The sequence below is a fragment of the Sminthopsis crassicaudata genome, chromosome 5, assembly GCF_048593235.1.
Source record: "Sminthopsis crassicaudata isolate SCR6 chromosome 5, ASM4859323v1, whole genome shotgun sequence".
In the NCBI taxonomy this organism is placed as follows: Eukaryota; Metazoa; Chordata; class Mammalia; order Dasyuromorphia; family Dasyuridae; genus Sminthopsis; species Sminthopsis crassicaudata.
Window position 1 is genome coordinate 220,608,560 of NC_133621.1, and position 19,878 is coordinate 220,628,437.

General features: G+C 33.8%; 1 protein-coding gene across 1 annotated transcript; it reads left to right on the forward strand.

Annotated features, from left to right (window-relative positions):
- The first annotated feature begins 18,108 nt into the window (after window positions 1-18,108).
- LOC141542782 (olfactory receptor 6C2-like) lies at window positions 18,109-19,047 on the forward strand. Its single transcript, XM_074267367.1, has one exon. The coding sequence runs from the start codon at window positions 18,109-18,111 to the stop codon at window positions 19,045-19,047; it is 939 nt and encodes a 312-aa protein (XP_074123468.1).
- Window positions 19,048-19,878: the final 831 nt, after the last annotated feature.

The window sequence follows — 19,878 nt, forward strand, 5'->3', positions numbered from 1 at the left end:
TTATGAAATAAAATAACAATGACAGAATATATTAAAATGTATGGGTTGTACCCAAAAGCACTTCCTTAGGGAGAAAATTATTTTTAAGTGCTTAGTTCGGTAAAACAAAGAAATAGAAAATTTAAAAATTCAGATTGCAATTTAAAAAAAAAATTAGAAAAAGAACAAATTAAAATCCCCAATAAAGCAACTAGTTGAAAATCCTTAAAAAAATTAAAGGGAAAATTAATAAAATTGAAAGTAAGTAAACCATTGAATTAATAAATAAAATGTGGAGCTGGCAGTATTAAAAAGCCCCAATATAGATTAACAATAAAAAAACTAATATGATAAGAATGAAAATCAAGACATAAACTCAGAAAGATACAACAATGTATAAACAACTACCACCAAGAATTCAAAGAAAAGCGGTAATTGGATGTAATTTTGACCAAAAATTCCTTGAAAAATTAAAGAAAAAGAGGGAAAAAATGGGAAAAGAAATGAAAGTGATACAAAGAGATTATGAAAATATAATTAATAGCTTAGTTAAAGAGGCAAAACAATACAGAAGAAAATAACACCTAAAAAACTCAAGAATGGCCTGATGTAAAAAGAAGCAAAAAAAAAAAAAAAATTAACAGAGGAGAATAACTTCTTAACAAGCAATATTAGCTAAGCTCACTTAAGAAAAGAACACCTTAAAAAGTGGAATTGGTTAAAAAGGTTAGAATTTCATAAGTCATCAAAGAACAATAATAAAAAAATAAAAAACCCAAAAGAATGGAAAAGGAGGAGACAAACTGAAATCTCTCTTTGGAAAAACAATTGGTCCAGAAAATAGATCCAGAAGAGGTAATTTAAGAATTATTAACTTGTCTGAAACTATGAACAACAAAAAAGTTTCACATAATTTTGTAAGAAAGTTATGAAGAAAAAAGTTCTGGTATTTTAGATGCAGAAGATAAAATTGACATTGTAACAATCTACAAATTATCTCCTGAAGGAGGTTCCAAAATAGAAACTCCCAGGAATATTATAGATGACAGGCAAGAATATATTGCATGCAGAAAGAGTTTGGTCATTAAAATACCATGGAGCCAAAGTCAGGCTCAGACAAGATTTAACAGCTTCTATATTAACGAAACGAAGGACTTGAAATATGATATTCTTGGAGTGTGATTGCAGTCAAGAATAAACAATCTAGCAAAACTGAGCATACTCCTTCAGGTGAAAAACAGCTATTTGATGAAACATAAAATTAAAGCATTTCTGATTAAAAGCCCAGAGTTGAATAGACAATTTGACAATTAACCATAAGACTCAAAAGAAGCTTAAAAAGGTTAATATGAAAAGCATTACTATAAAAAATTCAATAAAATTAATTGTTTCTATTCCACATATGATAATCATTATATCATGTCTAAGAACTTTATCATTATTAGTTAGAATAAGTATACATAGACAGAAGCCAGGAACATGAATCAATGTGTTAGGACAATGCTAAAATAAATAAAGGGGTATCCTGAGAGAAGAGGGAAGTGAGAAATAGAATGTTAGAAATTTTATCACTTGTAAGAAGCATTCAATGAAGAGATTTCATAGTAGAATGGAAAATGGAGTTGTGATGGGTAATATTTTTATCACTTTTATTCAAATTGTTTCAAAATAAAAATAATATTTATACACATTCAATTGGATAAAGAAATATAACTCATCCAGTAGGGAAATAGGAGAGTGTATTGTTCTGGTTAGCTTTCTGGAGGTTTTGGGACCAGCCTTCCTTTCAGCAGAGTAATCACCACGAGAATAGCCAGAGATAAAGTCCAAAAGTCTTTATTGTCTCCTTCACAGTCTGTCTCCTTGCTTGGAGCTTGTTTTGCTTTTTGGAGGCTCTTCAGATGGGCCTTGGTCTCAATGGGGGAAGCAGGAGAGCCACCAGGAGGCTGATAAAGATGGAATGTCTTTCTGAGTCCAAGAGCTTGAGCTCTAGACTCCAGTCCTCTGTCTTCTCTGAGTCTGTCTCATTGAATTTGTCCCAGTTTATATGCTTTATTACAATTATATATTACAATATGTTGAGTATAAACCAATCATTATATCACTAGGGCAATCATACTTAACTAGAGATCTCACATGCTAAACTAGATAACAATTATATTATCAATTCCACTGAGTTAACACCTTGTTTAAAACAATCATTCTGAGCCTTAAGTACATTTCTCCAAAGTTCCTGCCCTTTACCGGAGAGGAAGCAAATAGAAGAAATGAGGGAGGTGATAAAAGGGAGGATAGATTAAGGGAGACCTAATCAGAAACAAAACATACTTTTAAGGAGGGACAGAAGAAAATAAAATGGAGGAAATTATACAATCAACATTCATAATTGTGAATGGGAATAGGATGAGTTCATCCATAAATTGAAAAATGTAAGGATAGAATCTAACAATATTTTATGTACAAAAAACATACTTAAAGCAGAGAGATATCCACAAAGTGAAAATAAGGGTTGTATCATAAACTATTTTACTTCATTTAGCTGAAGCAAAAAGAGAGACGGAAAAGTAATCATGATTTCAGACAAAGTGAAAGAAAAAAATAATCTAGTTTAAAATGATAATTTAAAAAACCTATATTTTGTTTAAAGGTACTATAAACAATGAGGTAATATAAAAGAATAGCAAGTTTTTCTAATAGATATCTAGTGAAGTAAATCAGATTTATAAAAATAAGAGCTATACTCCAAGAGTTAAATGGTCAAATTGTATAAATGGTAATAGCAGACAGGTTGCATATAAAGAAGTTAAAATCATATAGATTATAATCATATAAGCAAGTTATAATCATAAGAAAAAGATGTTCTAAACCATTAATTATTATAAAATGCGAATTAAAACAACTATAAAGTGCCAACTCACATGATCAGGAATGGCAAATGCTAAAGGAAGTAAGGGAAAATAAATAGCCAATAGAATATTGGTGGTGTTGCAAACTTGTCCAATCATTCTAGAGAATGATTTGGAGCTACTATATGCCTAAAGGAGTATAAAACTGCATACCATTTCCCTCATCAATACTAGTATTAGGTATATACTCCAAAGATTCCCCCCCCCCCCCCGCCCCGAGGCTGGGGTTAAGTAACTTGCCCAGGGTCACACAGCTAGGAAGTGTTAAGTGTCTGAGACGAAATTTGAACTCAGGTCCTCCAAATTCAAGGCTGGTGCTCTATCTACTGCACCACCTAGCTGCCCCCTACTCCAAAGATATTAAAGAAAATGGAACAAGGACCCATCTGTACAAAAATATTTATATCAGCACTTCTTGTGATGGCAAAGATTGGAAATTGAGGTAATGTCCTTCAATTTGATAATGACTGAGCAAATTGAGGCATATGATTGCAAGTACTACTATATATAAGTACTATTGTAATGTAAGAAGTGATGATGAGACTGTTTTCATAAAATGCATGACATATTTAAATTGATGCAAAATGAAATGAGAAGAACCAGATAATAATAATGCTTATAATGATGATCAAGTGTGAATGACTTGACTATTTTAATTAATATAATGATCTTGAGTAAGGTGGGGAAGCTTTATTTTCTGCTAAGGGCTATTTGGATATGTATGATATCATTCCTGGGCCATGCAAAATTATACACTTATAGAACTCTAGTAGTGGTAGGTTGTTCTACCTAGTTTTCAATTCATCATTGCCTATGATTGTCCTAGCAAATGATTTCGCAGATTTTATATTAATTGCAGGTTGGATACTCCCCTACTCTAGTCAGTTCCAAATGACTTAAGATGAAAAAAAAATTCTGTTCACCTCTAGAGGCTAAACTGATGATTCAGAAATTGAAGTAAATTTTTCTCATTTCTTTTCCCCCTTTTTTAGGCTGATATGTCTAATACAGAAAAATGTTTTACATGATTTTCATGTGCATAATTGCTATCATTTTCTATACTTTCTCAGTGGGTAAAGAGAGCAGTGAGAAAATGGGAGAGGATTTGAAGCTCAAAATTTATAAATAATGCCAAATATAGCTAATTAATTATATTGAGTACTATATTTTGGCATTTTAAAAACATTATTAGCTAATATATGAAAAATCATGAACATTAATTATTACATCATTAATATGGTATTAATATATTGTTAATAAATATTAAAAGAAAGTAGAAAAATGTTGTTAAAATAAGGAGTTAAAGGATAGATGGAAAGAAAAAAATGAAAAGTTTATTTAATTGAGAATGAAAAAAGGATAAAAAGAAGGGGACAAACAGACAAGTAAGAAAAAATAAATGAAATATTTTAATTCAAAGAATTTTGGATAGGAAAGAAGTAGTAAGGAAAACTGAGATGAATATACTCTGTCAAATTAAGCTAATAACAAAATATTAACCTAGAATAAACAGGAAAATATTAATTTAAAAAAAATCAGGAAAACACAAGATTGACTCTAGGGAATTTACATTAAATAAACTAATAAAATGAAAAAAGAGGAAAAGAATGGACAAAAACATATTTTATTCATTTTTTAAAAAAAGTTTTTCATGATTTTAAAAAAATGTCATCTTTTTCTTTTAGCATTTTCTCCCTCCCCTTCCAATTATATAGCAAAAAATATCTTTTAAAAAACAGAAAAAGCAAATGCAGAATAAAACATCAGCACGACTGATAATGCTTCTCAAAAGTCTGAAAATATATGCAATGTATAATACTTAGTATATCATGAAACTTTATTAAGGCTATTGTCTCAATTTTTGTTGATTCTCTAGGACTTGCTATTATAATCAAAAGAAATGATATATCCACTTCACCCATTTCTTTGCCTCATTTTTTGGTCTTACTGCTACTGGATAGTCCAAAGGGAAGAGAATAGTTATAACAGAGAGAATAGAGGTAGATTAAAAAAGTAAATCATTTCAGGGAAACTTTTTATCATATTAGTTTTTATTTTGTAAATGAGTGGGGAAGTGATAGGGAAGAGAGAAAAAAAAAGACACAATAAAAGGCAGCTGAAAGTGCACAAAAATTTTTAAATAAAATACTAGCAAAATCAACACAACAAAATGTTATCTATAATGGCCAGGAGGGATTGATTACAGGAACACAGAATTGATTCATGACAAAAAAGACTATGCAAATGATACATTTTATATGTATTATATATAAACAAATACATAAAATTAAATCACATGAGTGAAATAAATAACTCTGACAAAGTCCAACACCTGTTATTATTAAATAAATTAGAAATTGTATAAATAAATGGTCATTTTCTTAAGTTAGCAACTACAATCTATTTAAAACAAAAAGAACCCCCCAAAACATAATGAAGAAAAGTTGGAGAACTTTTCAATATGAGCAGTTATAAAGTAAGGATATCTCTTCTCACTATTACAAATTTTAAAATCATTGACATTTTTACTATATTGGTATGGTGAGGACAGGCTGCACAAAGAATAACCCTCCAATTATTCTAGTCATTAAAAACATCCCTTAAAGGGTAATTTATAACTATATTTTGACAACTCCTGAGTGCTGCAATATCTAGGAAGTAGTTAAAGGAGATGCTACACATCTTACTAGTTCTGAATGAGTAGTAGATTCTACAGAGTGATGACTTCCGGCCAAGATGGCGGCATAGAGGCAGACAGCTGCTTGAACATCGTATTTTCTCTCAGGACTTACTTCATGACAAGCCTCGGAATTAATGCTTGACTGGAAAGGAAACCCACAAATAATCACCAACAGAAAACATCCTTGAAATTCGCCAGAGAAGGTCTGTGTTTGCTCAGGGGAGGGTCAATCAGACTGGGCACAGACTGAGGGCAGGCAAGCCAGAGCAAGACAGGCAGCTCTCACAGCTCAAACCTGAGGGTGGAGGGGTACAATCTGCAAAAAGACTTTTACCCCAGTGTGGATATTCCATCTTGGCAGCAAGCCAGGAGCAGCAGAGAGTGTAAACACGGGAGGTGAAGATTAAAACTCCAGAAAGCTAGTCTCTCGGAACCCAGCCACCCCCAACCCCAACCTGGAGTGACTCCAAGTTCTCAGAGCCTCAAAGCTCAGACTCAGCACAGCCATCGCTGTCCTGTTAGTGTCTCTCTGCTGCCCTACCCCCAGTCTGTAGAGGAAGCCCATTAACACCATCCAGTCCCATTCCCCCCAAAACAGACCAATTGTTTCTCTTGTCAATTTGTTTTCTTCCATTCTGCTCTTGACAAAATGAACAAAAAATTCAAAAGGGCTCTAACCATTGACAGCTTCTGTATGGAGAGAGAGCAGACTTCAATACTGAGGAGACTAAAAACAGACTCTCCCCAGAAGAACCCCGTAAGGGGGATATGAACTGCTTCTCAAGACAAAAGAATCTCATAGAGGAAATCAAAAAGGTGCTCACAAGAGAGCTAGAAGAGAAATTGGAAAAGGAAAGGGAAGCTTGGAAAGAGAGCCTGGAGAAGTTATCTAGAGTGGATAAAGAGATTAAATCATTGAGAAACAAAATTAGTGAATTGTAAAAGGTAAACAACTCCAAGGAAAACAGGATTAGTGAGCTGGAAAAGGTAAACAACTCCAAGGAAAACAGGATTAGTGAGCTGGATAAAGAAATCAGCTCTCTAAAAAGTAAAAGGGATAAAATGGAAAAAAATTCTATAGAAGAAAAAAACTCACTTAAAAACACAATTGGACAATTACAAAAAGATATAAAATAAGTGAGTGAAGAAAATACATGATTGAAAATTAGACTCGAAGGAGCAGGAATGAATGACTCAAGGAGAAACCAAGAAGTAGTCAAGCAAAACCACAAAAATGAAACCATTGAAAAGAATGTTAAGTACCTTATTAGAAAGACAACAGACCTGGAAAACAGATCCAGGAGAGACAATTTGAGAATAATCGGACTCCCTGAAAAATGTGAGGAAAAAAAGAGCTTGGACACTATTTTCGAGGAAATTATCAAAGAGAACTGCCCAGAAGTTTTGGAAACAGGGGATAAAATAGACATTGAAAAAATTCATCGATCACCTACTGAAAGGGACCCTAAAATCAAAATGCCAAGAAATATAGTGGCCAAGTTCAAGAACCATCAGACAAAGGAAAAAATACTGGAAGCTGCTAGAAAAAAGCAATTCAGATATAGAGGAGCCACAATAAGGATAAGCCAGGATCTAGCAGCATCCACATTAAAAGAACGAAGAGTCTGGAACATGATACTCCGAAAGGCTAAGGAACTTGGTAAGCAGCCAAGAATAACTTACCCAGCAAAAATGAGCATCGTTTTCCAGGGAAGAAGATGGACATTTAACGAAATAAATGAATTCCATCTATTCTTGATGAAAAAACAGACCTACATAAAAGGTTGGATCTTCAAATACAAAACTCAAAGGATTTCTAAAAAGGTAAAAAGAAATCTTGAGAACTATACTTCTGCCATAAAAATATGTAAAGAACATATGTATAATTTGTCCTAGAAACTAGAGGTGGAAAGGAAATTATATCATAAAAAAGGGTAAAGTGGTGGTATTACATCTCATGAAGAGGCAAAGGCAACCTATTATATCTGAGAGAAAGAAAGGAGGGATATGAACATAGTGTGTATCAATAGACATATTCGATTTATGGTGAAACTTCTTCCACATCATTGAAAAGTGAGAGGGAAGGACTAAGCTAAGGGGAAGGGAATACAGAAATTCTGAGAAAAAGGGTAAAATGGGGGAGGAACTTTAAGGGGGGGAGGGATACTAAAAAGGGAGGGCTGTGAAAAGCAAGTGGTGTTCACAAGTTTGATACTGGGTAGGGGGTAAGAGGGAAGGAAAGGAGAAAAGCATAAGCAGAGGTTAACAGGATGGCAAGCAATATAAAATTAGGCATTCTAACCATAAATGTGAATGGGGTAAACTCCCTCATAAAGAGGAAGCAGTTAGCAGACTGGATTAAAAGTCAGAATCCTACTATATGTTGTTTACAGGAAACACACCTGAAACAGGATGAGACATTCAAATTAAAAGTAAAAGGGTTGAGCAGAATCTACTATGCTTCAGGGAAAGCCAAAAAAGCAGGGGTAGCCATCCTCATCTCAGATCAAGCAAAAACAAAAATTGATCTAATTAAAAGAGATAAGCATCAATAATGAAGCAGTATCAATATTAAACATATATGCACCAAGTGGGGCAGCATCTAAATTCTTAAAAGAGAAATTAAGAGAGCTACAAGAAGAAATAGACAGCAAAAGTATAATAGTTGGAGATCTCAACCTTGCACTCTCAGAATTAGATAAATCAAACCACAAAATAAATAAGAAAGAAGTCAAAGAGGTAAATAGAATACTAGAAAAGTATGATATGATAGATCTTTGGCGAAAGCTAAATGGAGACAGAAAGGAATATACTTTCTTCTCAGCAGTTCATGGAACCTATACAAAAATTGATCATATACTAGAACATAAAAACCTCAAAATCAATTGCAGTAAGGCAGAAATAGTAAATGCATCCTTTTCAGACCACAATGCAATCAAAATTACATTTAATAAAAAGCCAGGGGAAAACAGACCAAAAAATAACTGGAAACTAAATAATCTTATAATAAAGAATAATTGGGTAAAACAGTAAATCATAGACATAATTAATAACTTCACCCAAGAAAATGACAATAATGAGATATCATACCAAAATGTGTGGGATATAGCCAAAGCAGTAATAAGGGAAATTTTATATCTCTACAGGCCTACTTGCATAAAATAGAGAAAGAGAGGGCCAACGAATTGGGCTTACAACTAAAATTGCTAGAAAAGGAACAAATTAAAAACCCCAAGACAAACACAAAACTTGAAATTCAAAAAATAAAAGGTGAGATTAATAAAATTGAAAGTAAAAAACTAACGAATTAATTAATAAAACTTAGAGTTGGCTCTATGAAAAAACCAACAAAATAGACAAACCCTTAGTAAACCTGATTAAAAAAAGGAAAGAGAAAAAACAAATTTTTAGTCTTGAAAATGAAAAGGGAGAACTCACCACTAATGAAGAGGAAATTAGAACAATAGTTAGGAGCTACTTTGTTCAACTTTATGCCAATCAATTCGATAACTTAAATGAAATGGAAGAATACCTTCAAAAATATAGCTTGCCCAGATTAACAGAGGAAGAAGTAAGTAGTCTAAATAGTCCCATCTCAGAAAAAGAAATAGAACAAGCTATTATCCAACTTCCTAAAAAAAAGTCCTCAGGACCAGATGGATTTACATGTGAATTCTACCAAACATTTAAAGAACAACTAACTCCAATGCTATGTAATCTATTTTTAAAAAAATAGGGATTGAAGGATTCCTACCAAATTCCTTTTATGACACAGACATGGTACTGATACCTAAACCAGGTAGATTGAAAACTGAGAAAGAAAACTATAGACCAATTTCCTTAATGAATATTGATGCCAAAATCTTAAATAAAATATTAGCAAATAGACTTCAGAAAATCATCCCCAGGATAATACACTATGACCAAGTGGGATTTACTAACAGGAATGCAGGGCTGTTTAATATTAGGAAAACTATTAGTATAATTGACCATATTAATAATCAAATTAATAAAAACAATATGATCATCTCAATAGATGCAGAAAAAGCATTTGATAAAATCTAACATCCATTCCTACTAAAAACGCTTGAGAATATAGGAATAAATGGACTATTCCTTAAAATAATAAGGAGCATATATTTAAAACCTTCAGTAAACATCATATGTAATGGTGATAAACTAGAACCTTTCCCTGTAAGATCAGGAGTGAAACAAGGTTGCCCACTACCACCATTACTATTCAATTTTGTACTAGAAACTAGCCTCAGCAATAAGAGCAGAGAAAGAGATTCAAGGAATTAGAGTAGGAAATGAGGAAATCAAATTATCACTCTTCTCAGATGACATGATGGTATACGTAGAGAACCTCAAACACTCTGCTAAAAAGCTAGTAGAAATAATTCAGAATTTTAGCAAGGTTCCAGGATACAAAATAAATCCACATAAATCCTCAGCATTTTTATACATTACTAACACAATCCAACAGCAAGAGATACAAAGAGAAATTCCATTCAAAATAACGGTCGATAAGTATAAAATATTTGGGAATATATCTACCAAAGGAGAGTCAGGAATTATATGAACAAAACTACAAAACACTTGCCACAAAAATAAAGTCAGATTTAAATAATTGGAAAGACATTCAGTGCTCTTGGTAGCCTGAGCTAATATAATTAAGAAGACAATACTCCCTAAACTAATCTATTTATTTAGTGCTATACCAATTAGACTCCCAAGAAACTATTTTGATGACCTAGAAAAAATAACAACAGAATTCATATGGAACAACAAAAGGTTGAGAATTTCAAGGGAAGTAATGAAAAAAAATTAAGTGAAGGTGGTCTAGCTGTACCTGATCTAGAACTGTATTATAAAGCAACAGTCACCAAAAGCATTTGGTATTGGCTAAGAAATAGACTAGTTGATCAGTGGCATAGGTTAGGTTCACAGGGCAAGATAGGGAATAAAAATAGAAATCTAGTTTTTGACAAACCCAAAGATACCAAATTTTGGGATAAGAATTCATTAGTTGACAAAAACTGCTGGGAAAACTGGAAATTAGTATGGCAGAAACTAGGCATGGACCCACATTTAACACCACATACTAAGATTAGATCAAAATGGGTCTAAGATTTAGGCATGAAGAATGAAATCAAAAATAAATTGGAGGAACATGGGATGGTTTACCTCTCGGACTTGTGGAGGAGAAAGGAGTTTGTGTCCAAGAGAGAACTAGAGACCATTATTGATCGCAAAATAGCAAACTTTGATTACACCAAATTAAAAAGTTTCTGCACAAACAAAACTAATGCAAACAAGATTAGAAGGGAAGTAACAAATTGGGAAAACATTTTTTACAGTTAAAAGTTCTGATAAAGGTCTCATCTCCAAAATATGCAGAGAATTGACTTTAATTTATAAGAAATCAAGCCATTCTCCAATTGATAAATGGTCAAAGGATATGAACAGACAATTTTCAGATGATGAAATTGAAACTATTTCTACTCATATGAAAGAGTGTTCCAAATCACTATTGATCAAAGAAATGCAAATTAAGACAACTCTGAGATATCATTACACACCTGTCTGATTGGATAAGATGACAGGACCAAAAAACGATGAATGTTGGAGGGGCTGTGGGAAAAGTTGGATACTGATGTATTGTTGGTGGAGTTGTGAAAGAATCCAACCATTCTGGAGAGCAATCTGGAATTATGCCCAAAAAGTTATCAAAATGTGCATACCCTTTGACCCAGCAGTGCTACTACTGGGCTTATATCCCAAGGAAATACTAAAAAAGGGAAAGGGACCTGTATGTGCCAAAATGTTTGTGGCAGCCCTTTTCATAGTGGCTAGTAGCTGGAAAATGAATGGATGTCCATCAATTAGAGAATGGTTGGGTAAATTATGGTATATGAATGTTATGCAATATTATTGTTCTGTAAGAAATGACCAACAGGAGAAATACAGAGAGGCTTGGAGAGACTTATATCAACTGATCCTGAGTGAAAAGAGCAGAACTAGGTGATCATTAAACACTTCAACAATGATACTGTATGAGGATGTATGCTCGTGGAAGTGGATATCTTCAACATAGAGAAGAGCTAATCCAATTCCAATTGATCAATGATGGACAGAATCAGCTACATCCAGAAAAGGAACACTGGAAAATGAGTGTAAACTGTGAGCATTGTTTTTTTTTTTTGTTTTGTTTTGTTTTGTTTTTCTTCCCAGATTATTTTTACCTTGTGAATACAATCCTTCCTTTGCAACAACAACAACAAAATTCGGTTCTGCACATATATATTGTACTTAAGATATAGTATAAGATATTTAATATGTATGGGAATGCCCGCCATCCAGGGGAGGGGGTGGAAGGAAGGAGGAGAAAAACTCGGAACAGAAGGGAGTACAAGGGATCATAGTGTAAAAAAAATCACCTATGCCTATGTACTGCCAAAGAAAATGTTACAATTATAAAAATTAATTAAAAAAAAGATGAACCCACACACAAAAAAAAGATTCTACAGAGTGCTCTTGTGATAAGGCATGAAAGAAAAATAGATGAGCAGGTTGAGCGGTGACTGAGGTAAGCATGTAGATATGAATGGAACTATGACAAAACTCTGCATATGAGGGACATGAACTAAGATTAAAATTAATTCTGCAGAATTCTCCACTATCTGATCAACTTGGACATTTAGGAATTTTGTGAGTGTGTAGGTGGAAACAAAGTAAAAACAAAAAAAGCAAACAAATGGGAACAAAATAAGACATGAAAGGGCATGAGGGAAATGACTGCCTATAAGGAGAAGTAAACTTCATGATCTCATAGAAAATAGCATAAATAGGTTATTATTTGATCCCCTCTCAATCTGACATGTCCTAAGGAAAGCTCCTCAGCTCCTCCAGGGAGTTTAGATACATAACCCCTTAGACAATGCAGAAACTAATCATAAAATGTCAAACTCTTGCCCTAGCATTGGACTTTTACTTCTGTATAGATAGACTCTCTTTGTTTGATATTATTTTTAGCTACCAATCTTTATGGATACTGGTTGCACAACTGCTTGGTGAAAAATTATTTGCCAGAATTATTAATTATATGGAAGATTCATTAGTCACTGTTAAACTCAGGTCTCCAGGGAATCTTTTGTTTAAACCTTCAACTGATTCCCATGGACCCAAAGTAATTTCACAGATAAGACAAATATTCTTTGTTGTTAGCAAATAGTTGGGAGCGAATCTTGCCTCCTTACTCAGGCAGGTGATACCTTCATTATACAAGGACAGGACCTCACAGACCCTTCTTTTTTTAAATGGTCCTCTTTTCTTCAGTTATATCAAATGCATGTAAATATTTTTGCTTTGTAAAAGGTCTTTGTTTCAATGTCATTTCAAAATTAGTTGCTAAAGGAGGAAAGGACTAGAATAAAAATCTGGAGTATTCTAAAAGATGTTAAGTAGAGCAGTATTCATTACCAGGTTAGCCTGAGAGTATAACCTTGTATTGAAGCCCACATAATGGGTCTCCAGTAACATTGAGTCGTACTTTGTCAAAAATAAGCATTTTAAGTGCTTACAATATTCCAAGAGCTATAATAAACTTTGGATGTCTTTCAAAAGAGGGAAAAACATATCTCCTATCTTCCTGCACCTCAAATTCTAAAGCTCATCATGGACATTTAGGGTCGAACTACTCAGCAAGACACGAAGCATTTCCAAATATGTAAGTATTAGAAGAATTCCTTTCCTCTCATATAGCTTTGGGAATGGAATGTAGATGACTGTTTCTACAGCAAAGGACCATATAACAGAGAACAGTCTATTAAAAAAAAGGTCTAATCATTATTGTAGATATTCCAGAGAGGAAATCAAGTCAGAACTGAGATTGTCCTTTTCTTCTATACCACATGGCCTTTGAATCTTATCCTTTGACGAGAGTGCTATTATGAGACTGTCTCCAGACATTTTGGATTGCTTGTGTGATTGGAGGATAGACTCCTTCAAAAAAGATACCACTTCTGCTCACATGTGTACAAACTTGAAGTAGTATTATAAATATTTTCTTTTAATTTACAAGTTTCCTCTTTGAAAATGTCAATACTCTATAAGAAGTGCACATTCTATTTTATGTGTCAAATTCTAAAAGAGTTAATTGGTTTAGGAACTTTTATTAAGGATCTCTGAAGGAGTAGGATTATGGATATAGCCCTACAGAGAGAGGGGAAAGGTAAATAAAAGGTCACCATTAATGCTGAGGACAAGGAAACTGGATGGGGAAGTAAGTGTGCAGGTGGATAGGGATAGGGCTCATAGAAAGATCAGAGGGAAGATCCAAGAAAGTCAGATGGTCACTCCTTGAATAATCTTTCCTAGGGCACAAATATCACATCTCCTCTAATCAGAGCTTAGCCAGTTAGCTCAAAATCCCTTGCTTTGTCCTAGATTATAAATCAATTTAGCTGTAACATAGGAGTTTTTCATTCTCTATATTCAGAAAATGCTACTCAGGGATCTTTGTGGGAAACATTATGCAGCAACCACATAAAATTCAGACCTAACTGGGGTCTCCTAAGGAATCTTATTCTCTTGTATTCCCTCATAGTATGGAGGAAAATTGATCGAAGATGGGAAACATTTGAGTGTCAACTAAAAATAATTAATAAATGATTATAGAATTACAGCTGTGATAAGGTCCTTTCTTAGAGTTAGGTTCACTGTGCTTTGACCTTAGCATCATACAGAGAGATTTAGCAGAGTTGACATCCACCAAAAAGGCCATCAAACCTCTTTCTTTTAAGCTTGTTTATCACTTTCAAGTAGAAATAAAGAGAGATCCCTGGTATTGGTTTTTCCTTACCCTTTTTGTGAATTCATTCATTAAATCTGCCTGGTACTTAGTAGATACTTAATAAATGTTTTGATCTTCCTCCTGAGGCAAGCTTCCTTTTAGGTAAAGAAATACATTTGGTAAGATTTAAACAGAAAAGAAAACTGAAACCCATAAAGTTCAAATAATTTCACACCAAAGGTAAGCATCAGAGTCAGTATATGTACCCATATCCTCTGAGTTCACAGCCAGTGATTATTCCTCTATACAGTGCTTCCCCTGCTTTAAAATGAGCAGGAGTGCATGACACTGAAGTAATTTTCATGTGAGTGGGTTCTGAATTGGATTTATAAACATGTAACCCTAAAGAGTTTGAGAATACAGAAAAAGGGATTAGGTTAGTGGAAGGTTGTTTTCCTCTAGTAAGACTTTGAGTTCCAAGATTCCTGGGGAATTTAGACATAGCACAGATCCACAAATTACCTCATGAGCCCAAATAGATTCATTTTAATTTCACATATATTTATTGGGTACCTATTATGTGTCATGTATCTTTAAAGTGATGGGTATAGAAAGAAAAAAATGAATTTGGTACTGCTTTCAAGGATTTCATTTTCCATGGATGGCATGATGGACAATGTGGACCTAGAAATGGAATGCTTATTTGGGGAGCAAGTGCTAGAACAGGTTGACTAGAATAGAAAACATGCCTTTTTCATGCAATGGGAAGGCAGGCTACAAAAATAGAGAGTGCCAGATTGTGAAGGGTCTACAATGTCAAGCAGAAGGTTTTCCTCTTTGCTAGAGGTAATAGAAAATCACTGAAAATATTTGAATAATAGACTTGGGATATAAAATTCCATTTGCAACCATAAAGAGAGTTGTAGAGACCTAATGTGGATCAAGACATAGTATTGTCACCTTTTTTTTTGTTTGTTTACTTTTTCTTTTTCATGATTTTCAACCTTTTATTCTGATTTTTCTTGCATAAAATAAAAATATATAAAATATGTTTAAAAGTATTAATCTATATTAGATTGCTTGCTGTCTTGGGGAGAAAGGAGGTAAGAATAGAAGGGGAAAAATAAGAGCACAAACTCTTACTTAAATGAATGTATTTTGAAAAATAAAATATTATTGAGGGAAAATGAAAATATGGATATTTAGTTGACATAATAAGTTCTATAATTGAGAAACATTCATCCAGCATCTCTATGCTAGATGGCTATGAAAGGAAAAGCATTGGCAGCATGGAGAGCAACAAGGAAGTACTTACAATAGTAAATTAGAGAGGGGATGAGGGTTCTAATGATGGTATAGGCTGAGTACAGAGAAGAAGGATAAATGAGAAAGATGCTGTGGAAGTAAGAAGGAAAAACATTTTGACATTAATGGGATATGTAAAATGAGGAAAAAAGAAATGTCATTAGTTACTCCAAAGTAAAGAACTTTATAGAGTCAAAGGATTATGTCCCACTCAACAGAAATGGAGCAGTATGAAAGAAGAATGCATTTATTGGAAAGTGGATTCTCTATTGGTAATACTGACTTTGGACATTTTAATAGGACATCCAAGTAAAGATGCATGAGAGGCACTTGAACATAGGGGACAAGATTTCCAGAAATGAATTAGACCTCGTGCTATAGTCATCTGCATAGAGATGACAACTGAACTCATGGGGACTGAAAAAAATAAAAAAAAATGTAATCTTGGCTCTATGATGGGTTGGATGACAAGAACTGTGAGAAGAAAAATGAAACAAAAGAGAATTCTATATAATGATGAGAAAAACTGAAGGAAAGATGAGAGAGAAGCGAAAGAAAGTGCTGTTTTCATTCCCTCTATCTTCCCCAAAAAGAAAAAAAATTAAAGAGAAAATATTTTAAAATCCATGGGACAATGAATTCATTTTAAGAAATTTATAAACATTTAATAATCATAGGAGTTATTATTAGTCTTAAAAGAGCTGTGATTGGATGCTATTATTTTATCCATTTTACAGATAAAGGAAACATGGTTAAAAAAGATGAAATGATTTGCCCATGCTTCCATAGCAAGTTGATGTCTGAGGCAGGAACTCATATCATCCTGACTCAGGTCCAAATCTCTGTTCACTTTTATAAAGGTAGCTAATGAACAACTTCATCAAAAATAGGACATGCCAGAGTAACCTTTCAAGGTTGGTGTCATTAATTTATTATATCCAGGGATTGCTGAAGAGCAAGTTTACCTAGAATTCAGCAAAACATTTGATGAAGTATCTTATACCTTTATTGTAGAGAAAAGGAAAGAGCTATGTAGACTGCATGAAATTAAAATAGGCAGTATCTAGAGTTTGTTGAATGATTAAAATTTTTAAAAAAGTCATTAGTAGTTTTATTTCACCTTTTCTGGAAATATGAATCCAGTGCTCTAATTAGCTATATTTAGCCCTATATTTCTAGTGAATTAGATGAAGATATATATGGAGTTCTTATCCAATTTGCAGATCGCACAAAGCTGAGGGGAAAGCAAGTACACTGGAGGACATAATAAGAATCATAAGATTTAGACATTCTAGATTATTGCATTAAAACTCAATACAAACAAATTATATTTACACCTGAGTTAGAAAAAATCAACTCAATTTGAACAAAATGACAGAATTAGAAGATTGTTTGAAAAAAAATATTTGGTTAGGGGAATAATGGACATTGCAAGCTCATCAGTTAGTAGGATAGTATAGATGTCAAAAAATGTGTACAAGACATGTAGAAATAGTGAGAAGAGCATTACATTGCACAATTTTCTCATCAGATCTCATCTGGAATATTAAGTTCAGTCCTAGGTGACATCATTAAAGAGACATTGCCAAATAGGATGGAGTTGGCAATTATGGTGGAGATAGGGATTGAATCCATGTCCTAGGAGATATTAAAGGAACTGAGAAACTATATACTAGTGAAGAAAAGGTTCAGAAAAAGAGATGAGGCATGGAGGAGAATAGGATAGTTATCTTCAAGTATTTTAAATCCTATCATGGCAGAGTTCTATTTGGTCCCAAAGTACACAATCAGCAGAAATAGGTAGGGGTTTAAAAATAGACAAATTTAGACTTGATGACAGAAAAGAAAGTAAACAACCAAAAACTTCTCAACAGTTACTTTATTCCAAAATTGAATCAGCTCTCTTGAGTCAATGGATCCTTTTTCATTGGAGTCTTCAAATAGAGGCTGAATGATTGCTGATTTTGGGGTATGTCATGCTTGGGGTTTCTTTCATTTATAGGTTTGATTAGTTGGTGAGCTCCTTAAGGGTGGACACTGTCTTTTCTCTTTTTTTGTATACATATCTTAATATAGTGCCGAAGAGAAAATAGGCACTTAATAAATGTTTATTGACTGGCTGAATTAGACTGGGGAATGATCAAACATATTACAGATGAAGGCAGTCACATAAATGTACCAATATTAGAACTAATCTGAATAAAAAAATGCAGTGTGGAGTTTGGAAACAAAATAAATTGTAACTCAGTGACAAAAATGTTTTTTTGTTTATAACCTATTATTTAACAAAAGTCAGTTAAATTGCATTGGAGTACTATGATAAAGGAAAAAAAAAATACATAAATGATTTGATGCCTCTACACTACATTTTTAACCGAATTGTTAATGTCCATTTCAAGTTTCTCTGTTTTATATACAGGTCTATCACATATCAGAAGCCAGGGATGCAAAACCATTCAGGGATAACATTATTCATCCTGCGGGGACTGACGGATGACCCTCAGGTGCAGATTTTTCTTTTTATCTTTCTCTTTCTTACCTATACATTGAGTGTTACTGGGAATCTGACTATTATCACCCTCACCTTGGTGGATCCCCACCTGAAAACCCCCATGTATTTTTTTCTTCGAAATTTTTCCTTTTTAGAAGTTTCATTCACAAGTGCCTGTATTCCCAGATATCTATACAGCATGTCAACTGGGGACAATACTGTGACCTATAATGCATGTGCCACTCAGATATTTTTTATCACTTTCTTTGGAGCAACAGAACTTTTCCTTTTGTCCTCCATGTCTTATGACCGCTATGTGGCCATCTGCAAACCACTGCATTACACAACCATCATGAGCAGTAAAGTCTGTTACCAGCTCATCCTGAGTTCTTTGTTGGGTTCACTGACCCTTATTCTCCCACCACTGAGCCTGGGCCTGCAGCTCGAATTCTGTAGTTCCAATGTTATTGACCATTTTGGCTGTGATGCATCCCCGGTTCTGAAGATTTCATGCTCTGATACAACTTTCTTAAAAAAGGTAATTGTGATTTTTGCTGTGCTATTACTCATGATAACATTAATCTTAGTGGTTTTATCTTATGCCTACATTGTCAGGACTATTCTAAAATTCCCCTCTGCCCAGCAAAGGAAAAAAGCTTTCTCTACTTGTTCTTCCCATATGATTGTGGTCTCTATGACTTATGGCACCTGCATCTTCATCTACATCAAACCACCTGGGAAGGAAGAGGTGGCTTTGGACAAAGTAGTATCAGTGCTTGTGACCTCAGTTGCCCCTGTGATGAATCCCTTTATTTACACCCTGAGGAACAAGCAGGTAATACAAGCCTTTAAGGACTTTGTGAAAAGGATGATATTTGTTGCCAAGTTATAGAGGAATCTTGAGTTCATGATAATAGACAGTACAGGCAAACATAACTAACCTTGTCTCTATCCAGGATTCCATCCCCTTTTACTTTCTCTTATTAATTCTTCACTTCTCTAGAGTCTTTATTTTTATCTGGTCTACTTTTCTCTTTCTTCAAGAAACACTCATTCTTCAGGCTTCCCTTTCTCCAACCTGAGTTTTCTTAAGCTCTTCCCTAACTCTTCCATTTAATTCACTTGTTTGGCCTGTGAAGTAAGGTTTGGACCACTGAAACGCTGAACCCACTTCTTGCCTCTGACAGAACATATACAGGAAATAAATTGTTGAAAAAGTTCTCAGAATTGGAAGGCTCCTTTGAATTATTTAGTCTTTCACATTTGCTGTTAGATTAATTACTTTTTCTGATGTCTAAACCTGTTACCCAGATTGCTCCCTTTGATCTGAACCTATATTCTCCCAAGGGAGGTTGGCTAAAGGGATATGGAATTGATGCCATCAAAACACCCCCTATACAAATATGATTAAATACATGTCTAATGAACCAAGTCCATCAGCAACTATTGCATTGCCCTTCAACTGGATAGTTTCTTCCTCATTTACATTCACTGTCTAAAAATTAGGTCTCTGACTTTTTCCTATAGTGTTTATTGATGACCTGACATTATTTGTTACCTTTTACCTCAAATTCTCTTCCAAACCCAAGTCCTGCACTGCTGTAGGATAGTAGGGTAGAAATAAATTGGATTTGCTGCCAAAGAACCTGAGTTCAAACCTTCATTTTGTGCCTATGCTTCTATAGATAAATCATTCAGTCTTACTGTGTTAATTTTTTATTCT